The following is a 24,521-nucleotide window of genomic DNA, read 5'->3' as shown; positions in this document are numbered from 1 at the left end:
GTCGCGACACAATCGCGACAGAGGCGAGCACGCGCGCTCAGGGTGAGGTGCGTTTATGTGCTGGGGGCTCAGAGCGAAGGGTCGCCGAAGCCGAAGCGGCGCTGGGCGGCGCGGATCTCTTGCAGCAGCGCCTCGTTCTGCAGGCCGAGCTGCGGGAGAGGGCAGCGGGGTCAGGGCCGGGCTGCGCGACACTGCCCAGGACAGTTGGGTGGCTCGGCTGCGACACCGGCGGGACGGCGATCATCCCGCGGCACCCCGCACGCCCAGCTCGGCAGGGATTAGGGCGAGAGGTGCTGCCTGCAGCCCCGCCCGCCCCGCGGGGCACGGACACCTACCTTGACGGTGTATTTGTAGCACTGCTCTGCCTCCAGCTGCCGCCCGCCCTGCAGCGCAGCACCAGGGAAGGAATCGTGCGGTGCGTTAGGCAGGAAAAGACCCCCCGAGCCATCAAATCCCCCCATGCCCTCAGCTCTGCCAAGGCCACCGCTAAACCATATCCCCAAGTGCCACGTCCACGTGGCTTTTAAATGCCTCCAGGGATGATGAACCCAGCACTGCCCTGGGAAACTGTGCCAGTGCCTGACCATCCTTCCCATGAAGACATTTTCCCGGTATCCAACCTAAACCTCCCCTGGCACAACTTGAGGCCATTTCCCCTTGTCCTGTCCCTGTTCCCTGTTCCCAGAGCCCGATCCCCCCGGCTGTCCCCTCCTGTCAGGGAGTTGTGCAGAGCCAGAAGGTTCCCCCTGAGCCTCCTTCTCTCCAGGCTGAGCCCCTTTCCCAGCTCCCTCAGCCCCTCCTGGTGCTCCAGTCCCTTCCCCAGCTCTGTTCCCTTCCCTGGACATGCTCCAGCCCCTCAGTGTCTGTCTTGTCATGAAGGCGCCCAACACTGACCCCACAATTTAGGGTGCCTCAGCAGTGGAAAGACAAGAGATCTCCCTGCAATGACCTTTGTAAGAAAGCTTAGTAGGGAGGATATGCCCTGGGGCAGTCAGCGCCTCAGGGTGCTGCTTTTGCCATCCCGAGCACAGCCACCAGACTTTTTATCAAAGAGCTCTAGACCAGCTCTTAATGAGCAGATGCCAACCCCTCACCCCAGCCCTATAAACTCCCCCATAAATCCCTACTCCATCAGGCTGGCAGGGGCTGGGCACTCACCTGCAGGCAGATGAGGGCGAGATATCCCCACACTTCAGCGTTGGTATTATTTAGGGCATTGGCTTCAGAGAGGGCATCTTCTGCTTCCAGCATCTCTTGCAGCTTGGGAGAGAGAAGGAGAGGCATGCACAAATGATGAAGAGTAGGCAGGAAGGGCTTCCCAACTGAACAGGAATTGCTCTAAGAGCAGAAGAAATCAGTGCCACAGAAGCTCCTAAGAGGGCTTCCCTGACAGAAATGCGGGGGAAAGGATTTAGGGCACAGACAAGGAGTTATCCTTAGTGCCAGAGAATCCAGATCTCCATGATGGAGCAGGAGCTTCTCACTGCAGACCCCTGTGGGATCACACACTGTTCTAAATTAGCCTCCAGCTGTAAGGAAAGCAGCACAAACCTCTTCACCTCCAGGAACTGAGTGATCCAGCTCCATGAGGAATTATGGCTGTGTTCCTGCTCCCTATTCCTGCTGTGCAGCAGCTCTGGGCAGGCAGGGGTAGCTGGTGCCCAGGCCACCACTCACCTCCCTGACCTGATTCCACAGCCTCCCAGGAGGTAAACATTTGGCCAAGGGGGAAACAGAAGTTCAGATTCCTTCCTTGATTGCTTCCTCAGCCATTCTTCCTTGGGGAGATACTGTGCTGTTGGTGGCTGGGTGTCCTTGGCAGCCCTTCAGAAGTGCTGGATTCCCTTGGACAGGGAAAGCACTGAGATTCCTCCCTGCTGACATCCCACTCGGTGCCATGATGGTGATATGCAGGTCATGTGCAGGCAGGAACTTGGAGCAGAGCCCAGAATGTTTGCCATGACACCCTGGGGAAGGAGGTGCTGGCAGGAGCTGGGATGAGGGGGAAGGATGGCTGTTCCCAGAGCAGGGGCTGAAGATGACACCGGCAGGGTGCCACACTGGGGCTGTCACAGCACACAGGACACGATGGCCTTTGGGGACATTGGCTCACAGGCAGCCAAGAGTTTCTCTAAACAAGGAGATCCTGCAAAAGCCAGCCCTGTGTCCCGTGCCACCAACTTCAGTTGGTCCCAGAGGACATGAAGGCAGCTGCACTCACCCTGTAGCAAGCGATGCCCACGCCCAGCCAGGTGAGACAGGAGGCAGAGTTGTCACAGGCGAGCAGGTAGATGTGCTTCGCCCGGCCATACTGCAGGAGAGAGAGACACATCCCTCTGCATGGTCACATCACACTCAAGGCTTTGCCAAACACCCTGTTCCCACGGGGCTCACACACCCACTGTCCCCACTGCTGCTGCAGGAGTGATTTGTTTGGTGGGAGTTTCCTCTCCACAGCCTTGCTGCTCCTCACCTCCTTTTCTTCCAGGTAGATGGAGCCCAGGCGCAGGTAGACAAAGTGCAAATCCACAGCATCCTCCACAAAGCTGATGACTCGCTCATAGCATTCCTTTGCATTGACAAAGTCCTTCTGCAGGTAGCACAGGTGCCCTTTCTGAGCCCAGACATTTGGATTCTGTGCACCAAAAACCAGGAGTGAGACATGGATGGGAGAAACACCTGAGAGGGGAGCTGGGACACTGCAAGCAGCAGAAAGGAGGAGCTGAGCAGTGTTTAATTGTATTATCACAGTAATACAATGCTGTGCATTGTGGGCCCCTCAATAGTGGGAGGACATTGAGGGGCTGGAGCACCAGGAGAGGCTGAGGGTGCTGGGAAAGGGCTCAGCCTGGGGAAAAGGAGGGTCAGGGGGGATCTTCTGGTTCTGCACAACTCCCTGACAGGAGGGGACAGCTGGGGGGGGGGGTTGGGCTCTGCCCCCAGGGAACAGGGACAGGATGAAACAGCCTCAAGACAGGTTCAGATTGAATATTAGGAAATTTTTTTCACTGAAAGGATGGTCAGGCACTGGCACAGCTGCCCAGAGCAGTGGAGTCACCATCTCTGGAGGCGTTTAAAAGCCATGTGATGTGGCACTTGGGGACATTGTTTAATTGTGAACATGGTGGTGCTGGAGAATGGTTGGTTTTGATGATCTTAGAGGGCTTTTTCAGCCTAAACAATTCCATGATTCCATGATACCAGGAAGAGAGTAAAGGTCAGTGGGCTGCCTGCAGGACACCAGCAATGGCATCCCCCTGCAGCTCCCTGCCCAGTGTCCTGCCTGCACACAGCATTCCCAGGTGTCATCTTCCCCAGCCTTCCTTTCAAGCTGCCTCCCCAAAGCCACCCTCCTTGCGGAGAGATCAATAGCAACCTTGTCTGCCATGAAATAGAACCCAACTGCCCCACCCAGAGAGAGAGGATCAGGATATACCTATTCAGAGAGAAAACAAAGATGCTGCAGAGAGAAAAGCACAGACAGGCTCTGAGATGCTGCCTGCCTGCGCAGGGAGTGACAAGAAGCTGTGACAATGGGATAACAGAGAGAGCAGTGCTGCAGCCACAGCCTGGTGTGCCTGCCCTCCCACTGAAATGCTCTGGGCTGGCACTGGAATAGTAAAGTGGAAATGAAGCAGGGGCTCTGGGCTCACACACACTGGGACTGCACAGCAATTACCACGGGGTCGATCTGAATGGCCTCGCCCAGACATTCCTCACATCTGGGGAAGTCTTCCTGCATCATGTAGGTCCAGGCCAGTGCCATGTAGTAGGCAAAGGTGGGGCCTCCCTGAAGGCTCAGCAGCAGCTCATGGGCCAGTGCCTTGTGAACAAACTGGGGAGGAACAGCACAGATGGGGGTCAGGGGAGCAGGGACACCATGGACACTCCAGCAGGACAGGGCAGGAGAGCTCACTGACACCTCTCTGACTTCCACTAACACAAAACACAAAGGAATTTCTTTTTTCTTTTCTTTTGAATGTTGGTCTAGTGGAAGGTGTCCCTGGTCTATTGGAAGGTGTCTCGGCCCATAGCAGGGGTTTGAAATGAGATGAACTTCCAGTTCTCTTCCAAACCAAGCCATTCCAGGATTCCATTTAGTTGTGTTTTGCTTTAAGCAACCCTTTCTGCCATGTCAAATTTAGGCAGGCAGCACAATGTGGCAACCAGAGAGGTCTCAGAGATGACTTGGCAGGACAGGCATGTTCCACAGTAGATACAAAAATCACTCCAACATACACAGGTATCAGAATCAAAGGAGTTCAGGCATCTTGGAAGCATCACAATATCTGAATGCACTGGGAAGAGCACCCTGTACCATTTCTGAGCTGGCTGTTCCCTGTGCAGCAGGCAGTGCTGGGCTGTGTGTCCACAGCCAGCACTGTGGGCTCAGTACTCTGCCTGGCCACACTTCTGCATCTCTGGGCACTGGTGGCTTTGCTCCCTCTTGTGCTCAGACTCTGGAGTAGCCATGGCTCATTCCCTGAGGCCAGGAAAAGGGCTGGCTGGAGCTCTTTAGGAATAAACCAACCTCCCTTCCCACTCCTCCACTCCCTGTTAAACTGACCCGGATAGCATTGACTTTTATCAGGAATTCCACTGTCTTCATGAAGATTGTGCAGGGAGGTGGCTGAGGTGCTGGAGCAGGACATGATGCTGCAAGGAAATGTGTCTCTGTCAGTCCCAAAGTGGGGTTTTATTTCTGGAGCCAAAGCAGGATTTGACATCCCAGTGGGGACAGAAAAATCCCTGCAACATGGAGCAAAACCCAGGAGGTGGCAGGTGAGGCTGAAGCAGAGATTAACTCAGCATTTCTTTCTGAAGGGCTTAAGTTTTGTAGGAGATCTGAAATTATGCTCTTCACCCACTAATTTTCCAGTCCAAGGCCAGAGGAAAAAAGATGGAAACTTATTAATAATGCTTGTCAGAGACAACTACAGTGAGGTTCCTGCCTCCCCAAAACCAACCAGGGGGCCCTGAGGCACCCAGCACTGCCATTTGCACCACCACTGGGGCTGTGGAGGAGCAGATCCCACACCACACAACCAGAGGGGATCCCTAGGCACATTTTAAGAGCTGGCATCTCAGGAGGAAGAAAAGGAAGGTGCAGGATGCAGTGTAATGAAAGAGAGAGCTGCATTCACCTGCTGACTGTCCATCCTGAGATGTGCTGCTCTGAAAATCAGAATGAACCTGCTTTGCCTGCAGATTCCCTGGCATTACAGGGGCCATGGCTCACTGCTCCCACATTACTCCCCACCATTCTCACAGGACCATCTCCCATCTCTCCACATCCTCATTCCCAAACCTTCTGGGGCTTGCTGCACTGCTGTAGCCTCTTCCTTGGATGTCACATCCTCCACTGGTGATTCGTCACCTGAGCCATCTGGAATCTTCTCTGGAATGAAACCCCAACCAACTATTAGGTGGAAAGCCATAAACTTCCCAGTTTAGAACGAGTCCACAAAAAAATCCCATACATGTATGTATCTATCTATATAAAAGATCTACCAGGTTTTCAAAGCTGTTCTTTGAAGGTGGCAATACCTGGGGCTAGGGTTTTGAGGACAAGATTACCATGTGAAGCCAGAAACAGGTATAAATGAGGTAGGATGAGAGGAAACAGCCTCAAGTTGCACCAGGGAAGTCTATGTTCAATGACAGCAAAAAATTTATTCACAGAAAGAGTGATCAGGCATTGGAACAGGCTGCCCAGGGCAGTGGGGGAGTCCCCATCCTTGGAAGTGTTCAAAAGCTGTGTGGATGTGACAGCTGGGGACATGGGATAGTGATGAACACAGCAGTGCTGGGTTAACAGTTGGACTTGATGATCTTGGAGGTCCTTTCCAGCCTTAGTCATGCCATGATTCTATGAATATCCCTTTCCTCATAATCAGAAAGGACAAAAACCCACGTGTCACGAGCCTGCCTGCCTGAGGCACTGTGCATGAGTGGTGATAATGTTAAAAATAAAGCCAGTCAGAATTTCCTGCAGCCTGGCCAAATATTTGGGACTCAGGACAGACAGTCTCAGCTCAGGCTGGACTCAGAGGAGCTCCAAAGGAAGCCTTAGCCTCAGGGTCACTGCCAAGCAGCTGGTTTGGTGAGGCAGAGCTTTCTGAGCTTCCATGGAGTTCTGTTCTAGCTCACAGTCCACATCTTCCACCCTTTGTAATTCCCCTCTTAAAATCTCTCCTCTCCTTCCACTGTTCACCACACAGCTCCAAGCCCCTCCCTGCAGGTGTCAGCTTCTGGGTTTTCCTGTTACCTGTGTCTGTGCTGGGAGAACTGGGCTTTTTCCCTTCTCCCTCAGCAGCCTCAAGGATTCTCTCTTCCTCCTCAAGCTGTGCTCGCAGGAGCTTCGTAGCCTCACGGAAATTCCTTTCTGCCTGAATGTAATTATTCTGTGTCTCATAAAACAAACCTGTGGGAGGGACAAGGCAGCATCAGCAGACTCCCCAAGGAAGCAAAATCCTTCCCTCAGCTTGAAGCAGGGAGAAGAGGATTGGGGGCAGGAACAATGCTTGGCTCTACAGGAATACCTTGAGCACCAGGCTGCCTTGGTTTTGTACCTGAGAGGGTCCAGGCTATGATGCTGGATGGCTCCAAGCAGCAGGCATCCTCAAAGAAAATCTCTGCTTCTTCATAGTGCTGCAGCTTGACAGCTGCAATCCCACAGAGCAGCACGCTGGGGCAGGGGCAGAGCAGTCAACCTTGCAGCCCCAGCAGGGGTGCCCTCCCCACCCACCCAGCAGGAGCACTCAGCACCTGTGGATGTTCTGGGGGTCCAGACAAACAGCCTGCTGGAAGCACTCCTGGGCTTTGGTGGCATCCTCGTACAGGAGGCAGAAGGCTCCATAGTCCAGCCAGGACTCGACGCTGTGCTGGTCCCGAGCTATTCTCTGGACAACAGAGATCACCACAGGAGTCAGCCTCAGCACATGCCATGCACTGGGGAGGTAATTCTGGAATGATCACAGCTTCCCTGGCCACCCCAGCCCAGCTGAGCAGGAATCAAGCCCTTGTCTGTCACATTTAGGTGTCTCCTAAATGGGATCATGCTGGAAACCCACTTCCTCTAAGCCTTCTCCAATGAACATGTGTCCTCCAGCTCCAGCTGCTGCCTCCTAGGGCCCAGTGTCTCCAGAACTGACCCAGCAATCCCACTTCCCTGGTCTTGAGGCTGGAGTCCTTGGTGACCTGGCCAGGGACAGTCTCACATCCTGCAGAGAGCAGCATCTCCCTGGGAAATGCCTCCCATTGAGCCTGAGCATCCTGGAGCTCAGCTCCTTCCTCCCTCTACCACAGTCAAGGCTGGCTGAGCTGTGAGCACTGGCCCCACGGTGATGCTGTGCTGTGCCAGTCCACACAGGTGATGGCAGGAAAGAACCGGGGCTCCCTTACCTGCTTGTAGAAGAGAGAGGCCAGTTTTAAGTCCTTGTTGGCTTCAGCTTCACGAGCAAAGAGCCAGAGCTGCTTCTTGGTGGCACAGGATGGGGGGGCAGGAGAAACATCTTCCCCAGACAGGAGCTGGTAGGAAGGAGACAGTGTTAGCCCTGGGGAAGGGAAGAGTAGTTTCTCTTATCCCAGTATGGTAGCAGGTCCCAGACCAGCACTGCTCCCAGTACAGACCAGTGTGGCTGGGCTGAGCACTGGGAAGAGCAAGCTGCTCTGTGGTAGGACACATTCCCATCATTCCCAGATACCTCTGCCACACTGGCACAGGGCAGTATCAATTTTTACAAGGATATGGAGTGACAGGACAAGGGGGAATGGCTTCCCACTGCCAGAGGGCAGAGATGGATATTGGGCAGGAATTGTTCTCTGGGAGAGTGGGCAGGCCCTGGCACAGGGTGCCCAGAGAAGTTGTGACTGCTCCTGGATCCGTGGAAGTGTCCAAGGTCAGGTTGGGGATGGTCAAGGATGGGGCTGGGAGCAGCCTGGGACAGTGGAAGGTGTCCCTGCCCATGGCAGGGGTGGAATGAGATGGGCTTTAAAGTCCTTCCAACCCAAACCTGTGATTCTATGATAATTCACAGCATGCCCTAGATCAAGGTGATGACAACCTTCAGTGGGGCCACTCACTGCTGACCCCAGCTCCTGCTCTGCCTAGCCACCCTCACCATGTGCCAGCTACAGCAGCTTTACCAGTGGCATCTCACACCTGTCCCACCACCAGGATTTTGAGCAGTGGGATACAAAGGCACTGGATCCCTGCCTCGAGTGTGCTCATAGTCCACATGTGACAACTCCAGCAGATGAAAGCATGAGCCTGCTTCTGTCTTGAAGGCAGAAGACCTTTACCTGCCCTGGAGCCACAGGGAAGCCATGGCCCAAGTCACCCAGATTTCCCCCTACCTTGTTCAGGGCAATGTGCATGTGGTCCACAAGGTACACATAGAGCTCACTGAGGAATGCCTGGAGCTGCTCCTTGGTCTCAAATGCCGTGGTCTTCAGGTATTTCTCCCTCACAATCTTCACCACAGAATACTGTGGAGACAAGGGACATGGGACAAGGCAGGTTCCCTCCCGTGCCCCCCATCAGCTCTGTAATCAGACAGAGATACAGTCTGAAGCTCCAACTTAGTTCTGAGAAATAAATCCAGCCCACCACTCATAAAAGAAAAAAAAAAAAGCAAGAGGGATTTCCTTTCCCATCTCCCTGACACAGCCTTTAGGGACAGCATGTGGATGGTTCATCTCCTCAGGACAGAGAGGGGATGTCTGAGAAAAGTGTGGCTGAGGCTGAGCAGCTGAGAGAATGGAACCTCTTTTCCCTGCCAGGGCAGAGTGGGAATGTGAGAGCAGCCAGCTTTGCCTTTCTCAGGTTATGAGCATGGGGCAAATGCATGTGAGTAGCTCCCATTGATAGGAAGTGTTCTGTTGGTGTGAGACCAAAGCAGCTTGGTGCATGCTCCATTAGAGGGAATCCTGTCCCCTCACTGCCCACTGCAACAGCTCCAGGTGGCAGGAAAGGATTCTGGAGCACCACATCATCCTGAGTTACCACCATGAAGCAGAAGTTCCTCACTGAGAAACTGTCAGGACAAAACAAGCAAAAAACATAAAGGATTCATCACCTTAAGCTGTTCTTTAAAAGCAAAATATTTCCCAGAGGTATTGAGCTCGTAGTTGAGCTGACGTTTTTGTTCCTCCAGGGTTTCATGGTCTATCAATCCCTGGTCAGCCTGCTGCTTCCCAAAAAGCTTGTGGTATTCCCCCAGGATGGCAATAGCAACACTGGTGACACGTTTGTGATAATCTTCCACCACCTAGAAAAGAAAGAAATAAATTTCACAAGCCACTTATGCAATCAACCTTGATATGTATTTGATTTGCCACAGCCCACGCCTCCCATTAACTCCACCTGACTCAAACCTCAATTAGTCTGTCACACATCCTTTCCTGTCCACGCCTGAGGGCTGAGAAAATATCTGCAGGTAAACATAAAAGAGCTCCTTCCTGCTAGGATTTTCCATCACAACCCAGTATTCCAGTCACTGCTATCTCTCCTATAGCAATATAATTGGCTGTGAGTAAAATATATCTCATTTACTGGGAGCCTTGAAACCCACAGCCAGCCCTCTTCAGCAGAACCTGTAATCTCCATAACCTTGATCCTCAAAAGTTCTTGGTGACCTGGGAAAGGTCAGGGCTGGTTCTGTTCAGGTTTGTCTGAGTCTGATGAAGCACAGGGCCTGGTCTAACACAAGAAACTGTTGGGACTCCCAGAATATAAATATAAGGTTCTGGTAGCCTCTTTTCCCAGCATCCCATTTGCTTCCAAACATCTCTGCATGGCTGCCTTCCCTCCCTTTGCTCCAGCTCTTCACCACTTCCCCTTGAATGGGATGTGAACATGAGTGATGAATGGGTTCCCAAAGCACACTGCTGTGGAGATAACACACAGAAGAATACACTTTTCTGTGTATTTCATAGAATATGTTGAATTGGAAGGGATCCATAAGGATTGAGTCCAACTCCAGGCCCTGCACAGACACCCCAACAATCCCACCCTGTGCATCCCTGGGAGCACTGTCCAAATGCTCCTGAAGCTCTGGCAGCCTTGGGGCCATGCCCATTCCCTGGGGAGCCTGGGCAGTGCCCAGCCACTCTTTTCCTAATATCCATTAAAACCTTCCCTGACACAGCTCCAGCTGTTCCCTTGGGTCCTGTCACTGATGACAGACAGCAGAGTGGAAGCTGCAGCTTGTGAGGAAGCTGCAGACCCCAATGAGCTCTACCCTCAGTCTCTCCTCTCCAGGCTAAACATTCCAAGTGACCTCACCACTCCTATTCCCTTCTAGACCCTTCACCACCTTAGTGGCCCTGCACCCTTCAAACCTCATGCCCATGTTGCTGTGGGCAGAGAATGAAGGCTGTTGTGCAGAAGGATGAGGGCAGGTGGGGTGGCAGAAGGATGGCAAGGCCACAGGCTCTCACACCTTCTTGGCTCCTTCCGTCGGGGGCGGCAGCGCAGGGCGGGGAGGAATCAGCTCCTTGACCCTGTCAGGGACAGCAGAGGACAGACACATCAGCAGATCCACTGCCAGGGATGGTGGCTTGTGTGGTGTGAGGGCTCCAGCCTGCCACTGTGTCTGTGAGACAACTCACAGGCACCTGGGAGGAAAGCTGAAGTTTCAGACCAAGAGTGAACAGGTCCCTACAACTGATGATTGTGGCTTTGTCATGACAGGGTTAACATTTGTTGCTAATCCAAACAGCAGCAGAGTTGTATCTTGGAGCTCCTGGCTCTGCAGAGCAGGTGTAAGGAAAGAACCAGCCTGAGGAAAGCTCTGTAGAATTGGGTCTCTAAACAGCCCAGACCACCCCACCCATTAGTTCCAGCATTGCTTAGTTTGGCTGTGGCACCTCATCCCTTGGGCACACATCGACTCCCAGACACCACACAGCCCTGCCTGGGCCTCTGCTGGAGCTACAAGGACCTTTCATTAGGATTAGCATATTTTAAATTAAGATTTTATTAAGGTGAGGGTATCTGAGCACTGGAGAAGGATTCTCTGTGTTGTCTCTGTGCCTGGATATATCTGAAAACCATCTGGACACAGAGTAATGTGCTCTGGGGAGCCCTGCTTGAACATGAACCTTGGACTAGGTGACCTTCAGGGCTCTCTTGCAAACTGAATCATTTTGGGATTCTGGAATTAAAATCCCTGGTGCCAAACCAGCCTTAATTAATTTAAATTTTTCTCAACATTTCTTGTGTGCTGGACACCAAAACACCCTCAGTCCTCAGAACACAATCCATCCCACCAAGCCAAGGTACCACAGGCCTTATTCAGGTGCACACAAGCAGGTGAACAAGGAGGAGTTACACTGAATCCACACACATTGCAGAAGAGTAGAAATGTATAAAATAGGCCAGGAAAAAGTCTGTTATAAGAGGAGTTCACCTTCCTCAGCTTGGTCCTCCTGGAAGACAGCAGGGAGCAGTGAGGACAACACACATACCTTCAATGAATGGATGATATTTCTGTTTGAGAGAGACATAAACCTGCACCTCTTACACCTTATTAATCTGCTGCATTTTCTATTATTTTATTCCATAAATTAGATGTTTTATGCTTTTCTAACCCGTAACACAGCAGGGCTGCCACTGGACAGGAACTGGAAGTCTCAAAGCAGCAGAGATGAAAGAGCAGCTCTGCAGCAGACCGACATGAAAACTAACATAAAAGCTGAGGAATGGGTAAAACATTGTGAGAGAACTTCTGGAAAGCTAAAAATGAAAGAATGCTCTGCTGAAACAACAGCAGCACTACCCAGGGCAGTCCATGCTGGTGGCCAGGACTGATCAAGCCACTAAACATCACATGCAAGAGGCAAGCACATGGGGATTAGAGGGAAACAAAGCCCTGACAGGAACACAGACACTGCTGTACTGCTCTGGTGTCTCTTGTTTTGAGAGCAATGGCAGGGAGATGCCAGCTGGATGAACAAGTGTTTTCCCAACACACCAGATGCCACGTCTAAAGCAGTCTGGCCAAATCCTCCCCCTGATTGCTGTGGGCTTTGTCTCAGGCCCTCTTTCTGGTGTATTCCAAGGGGGGTTTGCTGTGGCAGCCTCTCTGCACCCTGCAGAGAGGAGCTGTCAGCCCCACAGCCCATCCTTACCGCCGCATGAGCTCCTCCCGCAGCCGCTTTGGGACCAAGGGCCTGTCCAGCTTTATCTCCATCATCAGGAATGTTCCTGCCTCGCTGTACTGCTGTGGAGATAAACATTGCTCCCTGTGTCGTGCTGTCTGCAGCCAGTGCTGGCACAGTGAAATACTGAGCACACAGCCACAGATCTCCAAACTGCAGAGATACAGCTTGTTTTATAACCTGCCCTCAGAATGAGTTACGCCAGTAAAATCCAGGCTAGGGAAAAGGAGAGAGCCCAGATAATCAATCTGCCTGCAGAGTGAATGTGCATTCCAGAGGAAGAAGCCAAAATATGAAGGGATAATTTAAAAAAATGCCTGACAATTTACAGAGACCTTCTAGCCCAGTGCCAGTCTGCTCTCCAGGTGGACGTCACTGGAAGAGCTCTGGGACAGCATCTACGTAAAACATCCCTTGTTCAACTCACTCTTGAGGAATTTAATTGTGTGAAAGGTGTGAGACACCAGCACAGTGATGCTCTACAGTCTCTCCTTCTCTTTGGAGAGACATAACTACCTGTCCTTCAAGGCTGAGATCTGTGACATTTTCAGATTCTCCAGTGCCATCTGACAACTGGATTTTGGATGGGTTGAGTAATTATTAGGAAGAAGAAAAAAAATGTCTCTTGTTTCAGTCTCAATAAATCTCAAATCTTTTCAAGTTTAGGGTGTGAGATGGTACATTTGCTCAGGCAGCATGTCCTAAGATTTGAGATAAGGGAAAGCTACAGCTTCTATATAGGGAGCAGCTCCAATCTCTGCTGTCTTTGACCAGTGACAGGACCTGAGGGAATGGCTGGAGCTGCCAGGAGTGGATTAGGTTGGATGTCAGGGAAAGATTCTTCTCCCAGATGGTGTTTGGGCACTGTCACAACCCCAAGGCTACCAGAGCTCCAGGAGTATTTGAGCAGTACTGTCAGCCACAGGGTGGGATTGTTGGGGTGTCTGCATGGCCAGGAGTTGGACTCATGATCCTTCATGTTGAGGAGATTCTATGACTCTAGGATAATGAGTATCTCTAGTTGGCTGAGGCAACACAGCATCCATCCCTGGTTCCTGCATGTCCCAACTTCCTGAGACACAGAAACAGAGCACCCATGGTGACATGTGCCTCCCCACACCTTACCGTTGTACTGGAATCTTTCTCCTCCTTCTGAGTCTTATTTGGAGCAGTTTTGGAAACAGGAGAGCTCCCCAACCCTTCCTTGACCAGACTGAGCTGTGACCTGAGATCCCGGAAAATACTGTGCTGGATTTTGGTCTGAAAAACAGAGGGAACAGAGAGAATCAAGGGACAAAGCAGACTTCCTCACTGCTTTGCCTTAACCTCTCTCATCAAAAAACACATTGTCAGGATCTTAAATGCATTAAGAGGTTTTGTAACCTCATTCTCTCCTCCTAGAGTTCAGCTGCTGGTGCTCCAGGCCAGCTCTGATCCTGTGGAGCTGTGAAGCCTCAAGTTAGACTATGAGAATCAGTGGGGGTATCTCCATCTTCCCTCCAAGAACTGTGTTTTCACTGAGGACTGGGTGAGATATGTGCTGAACATGCTGGAATCCAGATCCTTGATCCTGAATTCCTGGTGGGATCCTGCCTCACAGCTATGGACTTGCCTGGTGATCAGGGCTGCTGGATGTATCTGGCTACTCTCACCAGGCATGCTCCACAGGTTTTTGGGGGTCCCCACCTGCCTGACATGCTCTTGGCTCCCAGCTCATTTTCTGCTGATACATGGCAGGGAATTGCAAGGAACAGGTTTGTCATACTGTGTGTTTATACAGTGTTTGACCACCTAGACAGACTGTTCCCTCCCACACATCCTGGTTACAGGAATTGGGCTAGCAAGAGTTATGAGGATCCTGGGGAGAGGATGGACCAGCTGGAGGGAAACTCCTTAGACCAAGAGACAACTCATAGCATCTGGAGAAGGAGAAGGACTTCACTTGTGACAGATAAATGGCACAGGACAAGCAGCACCATGCAGCCAAGGGGTCATTATTCATAGCAGGGAAGCAGAGCCCAGCAGACACACTCGTGCCCAGCCCAGCTCTGCAGCAGCCAGTGGGAAGAGGGAGCAGGAGAAGGGCTGGAATTCACCCTGCACCTGGACCACAGTCACACAGGGAACATGGGTGGTAAAACCAGGCTGTTCATCAGCCCTCCTGAAACAAGCTCAGGTCTGTTCTAGGAGGCACAGACTGTGGGAAAATGGAGATGTAACTGTCACTCTTAGTAACAGAGAGGGAAAAATGCAAAGACAAATAAACCTCGGTGAGCTAGAGCTGAAAGAGCTCCAGTGACAGCTTTTTTGGTGGTTGCTGGGGGTAACGCAATCCTTATAAAGCCACTGTTTGCTCTTCCCAGCAACACAGTTCCCTTCCCATGTTCCAGACTTGGGAGAGTGGAATGGAGTGTGATTCAAAGCCTCTCTCAGCCCCCAGACCTGCTCACTCCCCCCCTGAAACCCCCTGCATTGGAGAAATCTGCACCTAAAAGCTTGTATCTTTAATTTTCTCCATCACCAGAAGGGCACTCAAGGTTCAGATCCAGCTCCAACTAGCAGCCACTGCCTACACTGCCTGCTCCCAAACACCCACTGCCCAAACTGCCTGCTCCCAAACACCCACTGCCTGCTCCCAAACACCCACTGCCCAAACTGCCTGCTCCCAAACACCCACTGCCCACACTGCCTGCTCCTAAACACCCACTGCCCACACTGCCTGCTCCTAAATACCCACTGCCCACACTGCCTGCTCCTAAATACCCACTGTCCACACTGCCTGCTCCTAAACACCCACTGTCCACACTGCCTGCTCCTAAATACCCACTGTCCACACTGCCTGCTCCTAAACACCCACTGCCCACACTGCCTGCTCCCAAACACCCACTGTCCACACTGCCTGCTCCCAAACACCCACTGCCTGCTCCCAAACACCCATTGCCTGCTCCCAAACACCTCTCTGTCCACTGCTCCAGCTCCCAAACACCCCTCTGTGCATTGTCCCTGAGTGCAAAGCCAGCTGCAGAGCAGGAGCAGAGCCTGCTGCTCTCACCTTCTCAAACACCTCGCTGTCCTCGTAGTTAAAGACACGGAAGGCCCCTCGGATCTGCTTCACCCCAGGGCACAGCAGAGGAGCCATGTTGATATATGCCACACCATGAAAGGCAATCTGCTTGTCCTCATCTCCCTGGAAACACAGAGCAAGGGACTGAGGTCCTGGACAGCCTGTTATTGTCCTTAAGGGAACAAGGCCACCAATCTCATTAAGAGAAAGCCACACAGCAAACTGATGTACCTGATGAGCCTGTGGTTCTGCCACTGGCATGCAGCCAAGACAACCTGGGCCAATATACTGGAGTCATTTCATATGTAGAATATTAATTTTATCCAAATCCCCATGGGGCAGCTTTTCTCTCTAATTCCTGCACTCTCTGTTCCATTCCTGCTGGATGGTCTTGTTGAGATGCAGCTGGAAGATTATCAGCTGTGTGGTTAGAAATTCAGGTGACCATACCAGAGTTGTGCATCTCAGGCTGGACAGAAACCAAGTGGCTTAGGAGATGTGGGAGGTCTGGCTAGAAGGATCATCATCACAGCTGCAAAATCCTGGCACTGGTGAGTGCTGAAAGGGATTTACACCAACTTATATGGCTTTACCCTGGGATATATTAGGAGCTCTCACACAATCAGCTGCCAGGAGTAGAACCATTCTCTAAGGGGTTGTTTCTCTGTTGAACCACCCTGGTTTAGATGCAAAAGCATAACTTACCTACAGCCTGAGAAAGAATGCATTAACTTCTTCAAGCTGTTCCAAAACCCCACTGGCCAAAGATCAGCTCAGTGAATTACTTTTAATTCCCTTCAAAGCCAGACCGGATAAGCTTCTGAGACACGTGGTCTAGTGAAAAGTATCCCTGCCTGTGGCAGGGAGTTGGAAGGAAATGCGGTCCCTTCCAACCCAAATTATTTTGTGATTTTAAAAGCCACCCTCTCATTGTCCCCTTTCCAGTGAGCTACCACAGACCATCAGTGAGAGCTATAAGGAAAAAATATGGACCCTGTATCTATTTAACAGCCCTATCAAGCTGATTTTTCACAAAGCCTCCTGCTCTCTGACTCACTTTGGCAGCTTCAAGGCTGATTTTGGTATCACAAAGGCCTCAAGAGGCCTGATAATGCAATGCCACTCCACAAAGCAGACCCCACTTTTACCTTGTCCATTTTGGTGACTTTCCCTTTGCCAGCTGAGGCCACAGTCATCCTGCAGAGCTCCACGGGCCAGTAGCGGCACTCGGCAATGCGCTTCTGCAGGCTGGGCACAAAGCAGATGCAGGATGCACTGAGGAGATGCAAAAACCCAGCTGGACACTCCACCACCCTCCTTTGTGCTCCAGCAGCTGCTCTTGGGTTTGCTTCACCCTATTCCCTCAGCAAACACCATCAAACCATGGGAACACTGTGTCATTTTCTCCTCTACCCACTGCCGTGTACACCTATGGCACTGCCAGCTTTAAAACAGCTGTGAGAGCAACACAGTGGGGTTTTTCTCTCCCCCAGTTACTTCAGAAATAAGTAAGAAGGAATGTGTTTAACTTCAGTATAAAACCTGAATTGTACAGAGCAAGTGAATCCTGAGCTTACATTCAATGTGGCTGGTGACTCTGACACCAGCAGGCAGGTGGATGGATGTGTAGGGAAAAGAATTTTAAAAATCAAATAAGATAGAAATGAGTATTTCCACACAAGGAGTAATTTGGCTGTGAAATGCACAGTCATGATGCAGCTGAAGCCAGAAAATAGCAGGATTCGAAGATAAATGGAACACTCATCCTGATCTTGAGCATATCTGGAGCTGCTAAAGGCAACACTTATCCAATAAAAAAGCAAATGAAGAGTGCCCACATAGAGTGAAAGGTTTGAACGTATTTGGGATGCAGTAAAAACTTAATTAGCAGCTCAGAGGAGAGCTGTGGATGCCACTCTACTCCATGTCTGCTCACCATAACTGCTGACCCTTCCTTTAAAGTATGGAGGGACCAGCCCCCAGCCCCAGCTGCTGTGGCCTGCAGACAACAGCTCCAGCCAATTCACCCTCTCCCAGCACAGAATAAAGCTGCTGCCTGCAGTTCAAGGCACTTCAAGAGCTGTGCCCTTGCTCAGGTGAACACTTGTGGCCAAGAGACAGCCACAGCAGCCAAGGGAGGTGAGGCAGAGGCACAATTTGACCCCTGAGTGGCCCAAGGACACCTGCATGTTGCAGCTCCTTGCCTCAGGTGATTCTGAGCAGGTTCTGGGGTGGGTGGCTCAGGTCCCTTACACGGCCACTGCAGCAGCGTCCAGGAAACAGCGCCTTTCCATGTCCCACACGATTCTCTTCGTGCTCTCAGCCTGCATCCTGAATTCCCTGTCCTGTTACAAATAGGGTGCAGTCAAAGCCAGACAGCAAACTCCACAGCCTGCATCATCCCCAAAATGTCCCCAGGAGAGAATAGAATGTGAGTCAGACAGAAGTGTCCAAGTGCCCATAGCCAGGCCAGCCCTGCAGAGAGGCTGACAGCCTTTCCTGCAGACACCATCAGGATTAAGTGCCTGGCTCACAAGAGATAACACAGCTCCCAGCCCAGCAGCTCAGTGGGGCTGTTTTCTGGGACCAGACCTGCCACATTCTCCCTTGGGATGTCTCCAGCAGTGAGCCAGCATGTCTGCTGTCCCGGGGGAGCCACCTCTGTGCTGGACACTGCACAGTGACCACCCACCTTCCTCTCATATGAAGTCTCTTAGCCCCTCCTAGTTCTCTTCCAAACTTGCCAGTCCTTCCTCACCTCGCCTTTGGTGAGCTCTCCATCCTCATCCTCATAGCGCCCACCAACAATGAAGGAGTCAGGTATTTTCAGAGCACCAGGGGCCAGGATGGGGCCAATGGGCCAGTTTTTGGGCCGGGGCAATGGTTCTTTTTCACCACCAGCCTTCAGGATGCCATTCTTGAAAAGCAAAAGCAATTCTTTCTAGAGAGACATGAGAAACGAAGGATTTGCATTTCTAACAGGAGCAGGAGCAAGAGCCAGCTGCTCCAAGCTGGGATAACAAAGCAAAGCAACAGTACAGGGTGCCTGGCTTGGAAAATGCACTCCACCACATGCATACAAAGAATGGAATAAAAATAAAGAGCCAAGTGGAAAAAAGTCCTGCCAGTTTGAATCCAAATCTTTCCAAACTGACCTTTGTTTGTGTTAAAGAAACACATCACGCCACAGAGACTCTGAGCCCTCCCAACAAAAGCTGCTGGTGCACAAGCACGGAAGCTGTGCACCCCACGTGCCTGGACACTTGTTCCATGGGGTAGGAGAACAACCCAAATCCATCCCAAATCCCTGTCACTGTGCCTGGAGCCATTCTCACCTCGCCAGCTGCTGGCATTTGCAAGCAAACCATGTAGTTTTGCTGGGCGTCAGTGGTAAAGGCGTCGGGGATAGAATAAGCTGCCTCCAGCGTGATGCTCAAGAGGTTCCCACTTGAAAACTGGCTAGCAGAGAGCAGGAGCTCTTTGGTGCTCACTGTCACTTCAAGGCCACTCTGTGAGACAAAGATAAAGTGGAGCCAGTAAACAGACAATTACAACTTGCCTGCTCTAAGGGAGAAGCAAGCAGAAACCTAAGGCCAGAACATATAATGTTATCTTGTGCCTCATCTCAGATGTAAAAGAAAACAGCCCAGCACAGGAAAGGAATTTCAGGACCAATTTGGCTCAATTGTGGTATTTGTTTGTTTAAATCACAGCCTAGCTGAGGTATGGCACATGCCCCAAGGGTCTCATAAAATGAGCTGTGGAGAGAGGGGCAGGGTCTCATGAAAGGAGCCACAGAGAAAGAACATCAAGGGTGGAAAATGATGCTTTTCCCCTGGTGATTCAGAGAGCCACAGCTTTGCCTCTGCCCTATCTCCATACTCTGTGTGCAGTCTTTAATTACCTGTCCCAGCCCTGGATGGATGGTGTATGAGGGAAAACCAGCTGGTCAGCATTTATTACCTGTCCTCCCTAATGAGTGCCCCCGCCCCCCACCTTGCTCTCTGTGAACTCCTCTTAAACACAGAGCTGTTAATGGGATATCCACCCTCCAGTTCCACTGCGGGCAGGCTCAGGAGCAAAACTGGATACATTTTCCCAGCCTCACACTTCATTCCTTGTTTAGTCACTGGGTACTTTGCAACCTGCTGAATGAATAAGGACCTTGCAGGAAAGGCAGTCAGAGTTTGTACAATAATGGACTCAGACATTTTATCTGCATATCTGCAGACAGGAAGGCTAATAAAGCTGGGCAGGTGACCCTGCCGTTGCCTTTCTGGGGGTTTTCAGCACCGTGCTTTCCATCTTTGTTATTTTTTGCAGAGTAATTGGGTAGCTGCACACATTAACATTTCCCAGCACGACCTCACCTATCAGAGGGAAGGAGGGACAGACGTCAGAGGGAGCGGGAAAGGCCTCCAAGCCTGTAACATATAGGGCTGTACCACATCCGTGATGAGCCAGGCAGCTGAGTCATGTTCTCCCTCCCATTAAAAAGCAGCAGAGAGCTGAATGAGGGAAGGAACAGTTCCAAATTCCACATACCGTGGCCTCGGGGTGAAGCATCTCTGATGGGGAGGCAGGCACTGCATACAAAGGAGCAAGGACCTTCAGTGAACGCACTCCTGGGAAGAAACAGGAATGAGAACAGCGTGAAGTGAGACCCTCTGCAAAGAATCACGGTCATGGAATTATTTGGGTTGGAAGGGACCTTAAAGATCATCTTGTTCCAGCCCCCTGCCATGGGCAGGGACACCTTCCATGAGACAAAATCGTGGTCTAATTCTGAATGCTAAGCTACCCTCTCCCCACCTCCACCCGAGTCAGATTTTGCAGAGCTATGAAGGTCAGTTTATCCAAAAGAGATGAATGGTAGTCAGGGGTCCATAAGCAGAGATCAGAAAGTGCCAGGGAGCAAGGAGTGGTCATACAGGCTGTGATTCTCAATGTTGTACCTTGCAGCAGAGGTAGAAGGTCCACCACAGCTTGGGCAAGAGGAGTGATTTTCTCTGGTTTTTTCTTCTCCTTTGGTACCACTTCTAGCACTGTCACTAGGGAGATAAAAAGAGAGAAGCTGGCAGAATTCCTTGGACCAGCAGGTCAGGCACCAGGGAGGGTGTGTATGAGCTCTGGCACAAGCTCCTCTTCACCTCCCAAGGCTGACAAGCACAGCAAAGCCAAAGGAGCATGGGCCAACATGAAAGGGGATTCTTCCAGTTGGCAGAGATGGACGAGAAGAGCTGAGAGCCTCCCTGAAGTGCTATTCCTGAACCAGTGACTCCTGCAGTGACAGCACCCAGCTCCAAGGTGGGAGAACTGGCACCAGCTACTTACAGAGCAGTGGTTTCTGCACAAGGACATCCAAGGAGTTGGGCCCATCAGGGCTGCACTCAAAGCTGGTGCTGAAGTCATATTCTGCTGTCCCATCTGGCATGACATGAGTCTTGGAGGAGTCTCCCAGGACTGCTCCGTTGTACTCCACACGCACCATGCTGAACAGCATGTTGCTTTTGAGAGTTTTCTGTCAAAGAAAGAGCTCAGTGAGCAGCTGGCTCTGTGGCAGCATCCCAGAATCACAGTTCCTCTGGCAGTAACTCAGGTCAGACACCAGGACAGGGCTCACTGTGGGGGTCTGTTCCACCACAGGGATGGGGAAGAGGAGCAGAGCTTGGCCACACTGAAACCTCACCATTCCCTGTCTTTAGCAGGGAAATTTCCTGTTTCACCATGCTGTGATGCCTCAAAGATTATCAGGAGCTGTGGTAGTGGAGATAGAAATGTTCAGGCTTCACCTCAGGAAAGACACATCTAAAACAAATCCCAAAATACTCCACTGATATTTTTGTACTTCCAGGAAGCTTGAGACCTTTGCTGTCTCCTAAGAAAGCAGCTCCTGAGCTACAGAGATGAGCTCACAGGACACCTGTGGATGTTACATGGTACAGAATGTCCTGAAATGGACAAGAGAGAACAGCCTCAAGTTGTGCCGGGGAGGTTTAGGTTGAACATTAGGGAAAATTTCTTTACTGTAAGGGCAGTCAGGCAGTGGCACAGGTTCCCCAGGGAAGTGGGGGAGTTCCCATCCCTGCAAGTGCTCAAAAGACACATGCATGTGGCACTTGGGAACATGCTTTAGTGGTGTTCTTGGCAGTGCTGGGTTAAAGGTTGGACTTGATGGTCTTAGAAGCCTTTTCCAACCTAAATAATTCCACGATTCTGTGAAATCAAAGGAAGGGCTCCAGCAAGCTCTTCAGGAGCTCTGCAATTTGTTGTTACACCACCTTCATACCACTTGCTTTAATCAGGGATGAGGAGATTTAGATTTTACTTTGAATTTCAAATGTCTAAACAGAGGGGCTTAAACAGGGCTGGAGAGGGACAGTGAGGGCACAGCATGTGGCAGTGGGGACCCACATGGGCAGCATCAGGCACCTGCACAGCAGAGGAAGTGCTGGGCAAGCACCAAAGGTCTCCCTGCAGCAAAAACACAGTTTAACTCTCAGTCCAAAGTGGCTGAACACAAGGACCATTGTCCCCAACCCCAGCTTTTCCTTAGTGCTGAGCCACAGGGATGCCTAACCCGCCCTCAGCTCCCTCTCTCCCTGTCACTGGGGTAATTAGTTCCATGCTGGTGCTTACACAAAAAGAGATCTCTTTCACTTGGTTTTAATTTTCAGCCCTTCTCACTGTCTCCTTCAGCACACATCCTATGAATGGCTAAACAGAAGAATCCAATTAACCTTTCCCTGTACCATTAATTATCCAAGCCTCCTCTCTCATCCTTCTCTACGTTGCCTCTAATTAAGCAGATTCCACACTTACAGCTAGAAGTGGACTCCACATTCTTACAGGCGGATTTTTTTTCATATTGTTGCTGTGATTATTGCCCTTTTGTAACCTCCCCTCCCTTTTGTACAGGCCTTTCTCACGGTGGAGCAATCAGAACCACAAAGCAACATTCCAGATGCAATCAATCCTGGAGTCTTTTCTTCCCAGCATTGTTTATCCTCCTCTCACCTCATACCTCACCTAAGCTGCTGTTTGCTGAATCCATCAGTGTAAGAAGTACTTCAATACTACAATGTGAAAGCCTCAAGCAGGTGCTTTTGGATTGCTTTTTCTGTCTGCTGCAGGACTAAAAGCAGGAATTTGCATTTTTTCTGCTTGCAGCAGGAGCTCAGCTTTTCCTCTGCATTCCCTCCCAAATGCCAGTTCCTCTGGAAGACTTTAAGGACAGCTGGGAGCATCACATGGAAATCACAGCAGTGGTGGTTTGATTGGCACCAGCTCACAGTCTTGAACTGGATCCTTTTTAAAACCAGAGCCACCCTATTGCTTTCAATATGATTTAAACAGCTGGAGCTGGGATGAAAATCTGGCTTTACACCCATTGTGAGGTCCTCTCGCAGGTTGTTGTCTCACTGATCACATTTTTGCTGTGTTCTGCTTTAAAAACCTGCCATTTCCATAAAGTTAGAGGAGGCAGAGAGGTACATTTCACCCCAGTATTTCTGGCCTACTGTTAAGGAGGTGTGTTCCCCAATTTATGTGCCTCACAAGCTTTTTCCTCTGTGTGAACTCCTCAGCAGGGAGGAAGAAGCCACAGTGTGGCATTGCCGAACTTCTGATACTCCCATCACTCCTTCCCTTAGCCTAATCACCCCCCACCTGCTCCCACAGGGGATCCCAGTGCACACAGAATTGCTCTGGCCTTGTTTATTAAATTAGCAGAGATATTTTCAGAACTTTACCAGGTTCTCTCCACTCACGACTGTGATCTGTACTGGTATTGGCAGTGACACAGAGGGAGGAGCTGCAGCAGCAGGCTCCTTCCCACTAGCCAGCCCCGCAGGGACCTCCATGGCTCTGCAGGAGAAAGAATGAGGAAAGAAACATGAAACTGTTCCATTCCTCTCCCAGATACCTCTGCAGGACACAGCAGTGCTGGTTGCAAGCGCTATTCAGGGCTTGGCTGTCAAAACACCATTGAAAGCACAAGGCTTTGGCAGTGACGAATCTCTCACGAGGTGCAGGGGGAGGACTGGGAAAAAATGTAATGTGAAAATTATCCATCTCTGTAAGCTTCACCCAGCTGCAGCTCCCAGGAAAGGTTTATTGTGCCAGGCTGCTCTGGGCTCCCAGTACATCCCTGGCTCTCTTCCACTCCCTTTTAAAGTTAATGGTGACCACACGGGCCAAAGGCTGACAACCATCAGCCCATGCCCTCATGGCTCCTAAATGCAGTGGGGTCCTGGCTCCATCTGCTCCACAGGCTCCTGAATCCCACAGGATTCCCTCAGTGGCTCCTAACTGCAGTGGGGTCCTGGCTCCATCTGCTCCACAGGCTCCTGAATCCCTCAGGATTCCCCCAGGGCTCTCCAGGGCCTGGCAGCCCCCTCAGGGCAGCACTGATGGGCTCGGGGCTCCTCTCACCCTGGTGTGCTCCTGCAGCCCCTCACCCACCGATGGTCCTGGGGGTTTCCCCAACCTGAGGGTCTCCAGCAGCCCCTCGCCCACGGTCCTGGCGGTTCTCCTGCCCCAGAATGGTCCTACAGCCCCTCAGCAAAGGTCCCGGGGGTTTTCCCGACCTGAGGTGCACCTACAGACCCTAACCCACGGGCCTAAGTGCTTTGCTGACCCGAGGGCTCCTGCAGCCCCTCACCCGCGGGTCTGGACGGTCTCCTGCCCCAGAATGGTCCTGCAGCCCCTCACCGAAGGTTCTGGAGGTCCTCCCGCTCCGGGGGAATCCTGCAGTTCCTCACTGGAGCCCGCGGGGCCCCGTGCGGCGGCGGGGCTCGAACCTGCGGCTTCCCGGACTCGGCGGAGGGCTCGCGTCCCGTCACCACAGCGACGGGGTCGCTCCCGCAGGACCCCGAAACCTCGCGGGACCCCGGCCTGGCCGCGCGTGCTGGGGGCGTGCCCGTGAGGCCGCGGCCGCCGCCATGCTGGCTGTGGGCAGCCCTCAGCAACCCCCGGTGGGGCGGGGGTTCCTCCGGGCTGTGCCGTGTGGGCAGGCGGTGCTGTATGGCCACCATATCCCCCTTTGCAGCCTGCTGTGCCGGGCTGCTGCCAGAGCCCGCTGCTGGCCTGCGCCCCGGCTGGCACGGGCCGTGGTGGCCGCCCGGACACTCCCTCACACCCCGGTGGGGGCCCTGAGGGCTGGGAGGGGGGTGGCTGGGGACGCTATGACGGGAGGCTGGGGCAGTGACTTTGTGTCTTTATGGTGACAGAGGGGTCCCAGGGGCGTGGGCAGCCCCCCGAGCTCCCCACAGCTTTGCAGTGTGGGACGCCA

The 24,521-nt window shown here is 51.9% G+C and overlaps 1 protein-coding gene across 2 annotated transcripts; it reads right to left on the bottom strand.

Annotated features, from left to right (window-relative positions):
- Positions 1-40: 40 nt before the first annotated feature.
- On the bottom strand, positions 41-24,382 carry CFAP70 (cilia and flagella associated protein 70). 2 transcript variants are annotated; one of them, XM_079321047.1, is made up of 27 exons: positions 23,942-24,382; positions 22,981-23,095; positions 20,564-20,750; positions 20,185-20,280; positions 19,775-19,854; positions 18,565-18,738; positions 17,988-18,170; positions 17,483-17,574; positions 16,378-16,477; positions 15,218-15,352; positions 13,291-13,425; positions 12,136-12,227; positions 10,446-10,506; positions 9,081-9,272; positions 8,359-8,490; positions 7,405-7,530; positions 6,769-6,902; positions 6,573-6,688; positions 6,269-6,424; positions 5,309-5,398; positions 4,568-4,656; positions 3,680-3,835; positions 2,474-2,635; positions 2,222-2,311; positions 1,159-1,260; positions 336-383; positions 41-149 (listed from the first exon to the last, which is right to left on the bottom strand). In XM_079321047.1, exons 1-27 carry the CDS (start codon positions 24,262-24,264, stop codon positions 69-71), a joined length of 3,447 nt encoding a protein of 1,148 aa, XP_079177173.1. In that variant the 5' UTR covers positions 24,265-24,382; the 3' UTR covers positions 41-68. The 2 variants fall into 2 exon arrangements, with proteins under 2 accessions (XP_079177173.1, XP_079177174.1); XM_079321048.1 differs by lacking the exons at positions 10,446-10,506; positions 12,136-12,227.
- Between the last annotated feature and the right edge of the window lie 139 nt (positions 24,383-24,521).

Source organism: Erithacus rubecula (assembly GCF_903797595.1).
Source record: "Erithacus rubecula genome assembly, chromosome: 17".
NCBI classification, from domain to species: Eukaryota; Metazoa; Chordata; class Aves; order Passeriformes; family Muscicapidae; genus Erithacus; species Erithacus rubecula.
The sequence above is the reverse complement of the archived record's forward strand: the minus strand, read 5'-3'. Positions and strand labels throughout refer to the sequence as shown.

Coding starts and splice junctions, on each gene's coding strand:
- CFAP70 (XM_079321047.1), bottom strand. CDS start 24,264: ATGGTGGCCATACAGCACCGCCTGCCCACACGGCACAGCCCGGAGGAA. Junction 20,751..22,980: donor TCGTGAGTGGAGAGAACCTG/GTAAAGTTCTGA, acceptor TTTCTTTGACAG/AAAACTCTCAAAAGCAACAT. Junction 2,636..3,679: donor CCATTCAGATCGACCCCGTG/GTAATTGCTGTG, acceptor TTTGGTGCACAG/AATCCAAATGTCTGGGCTCA.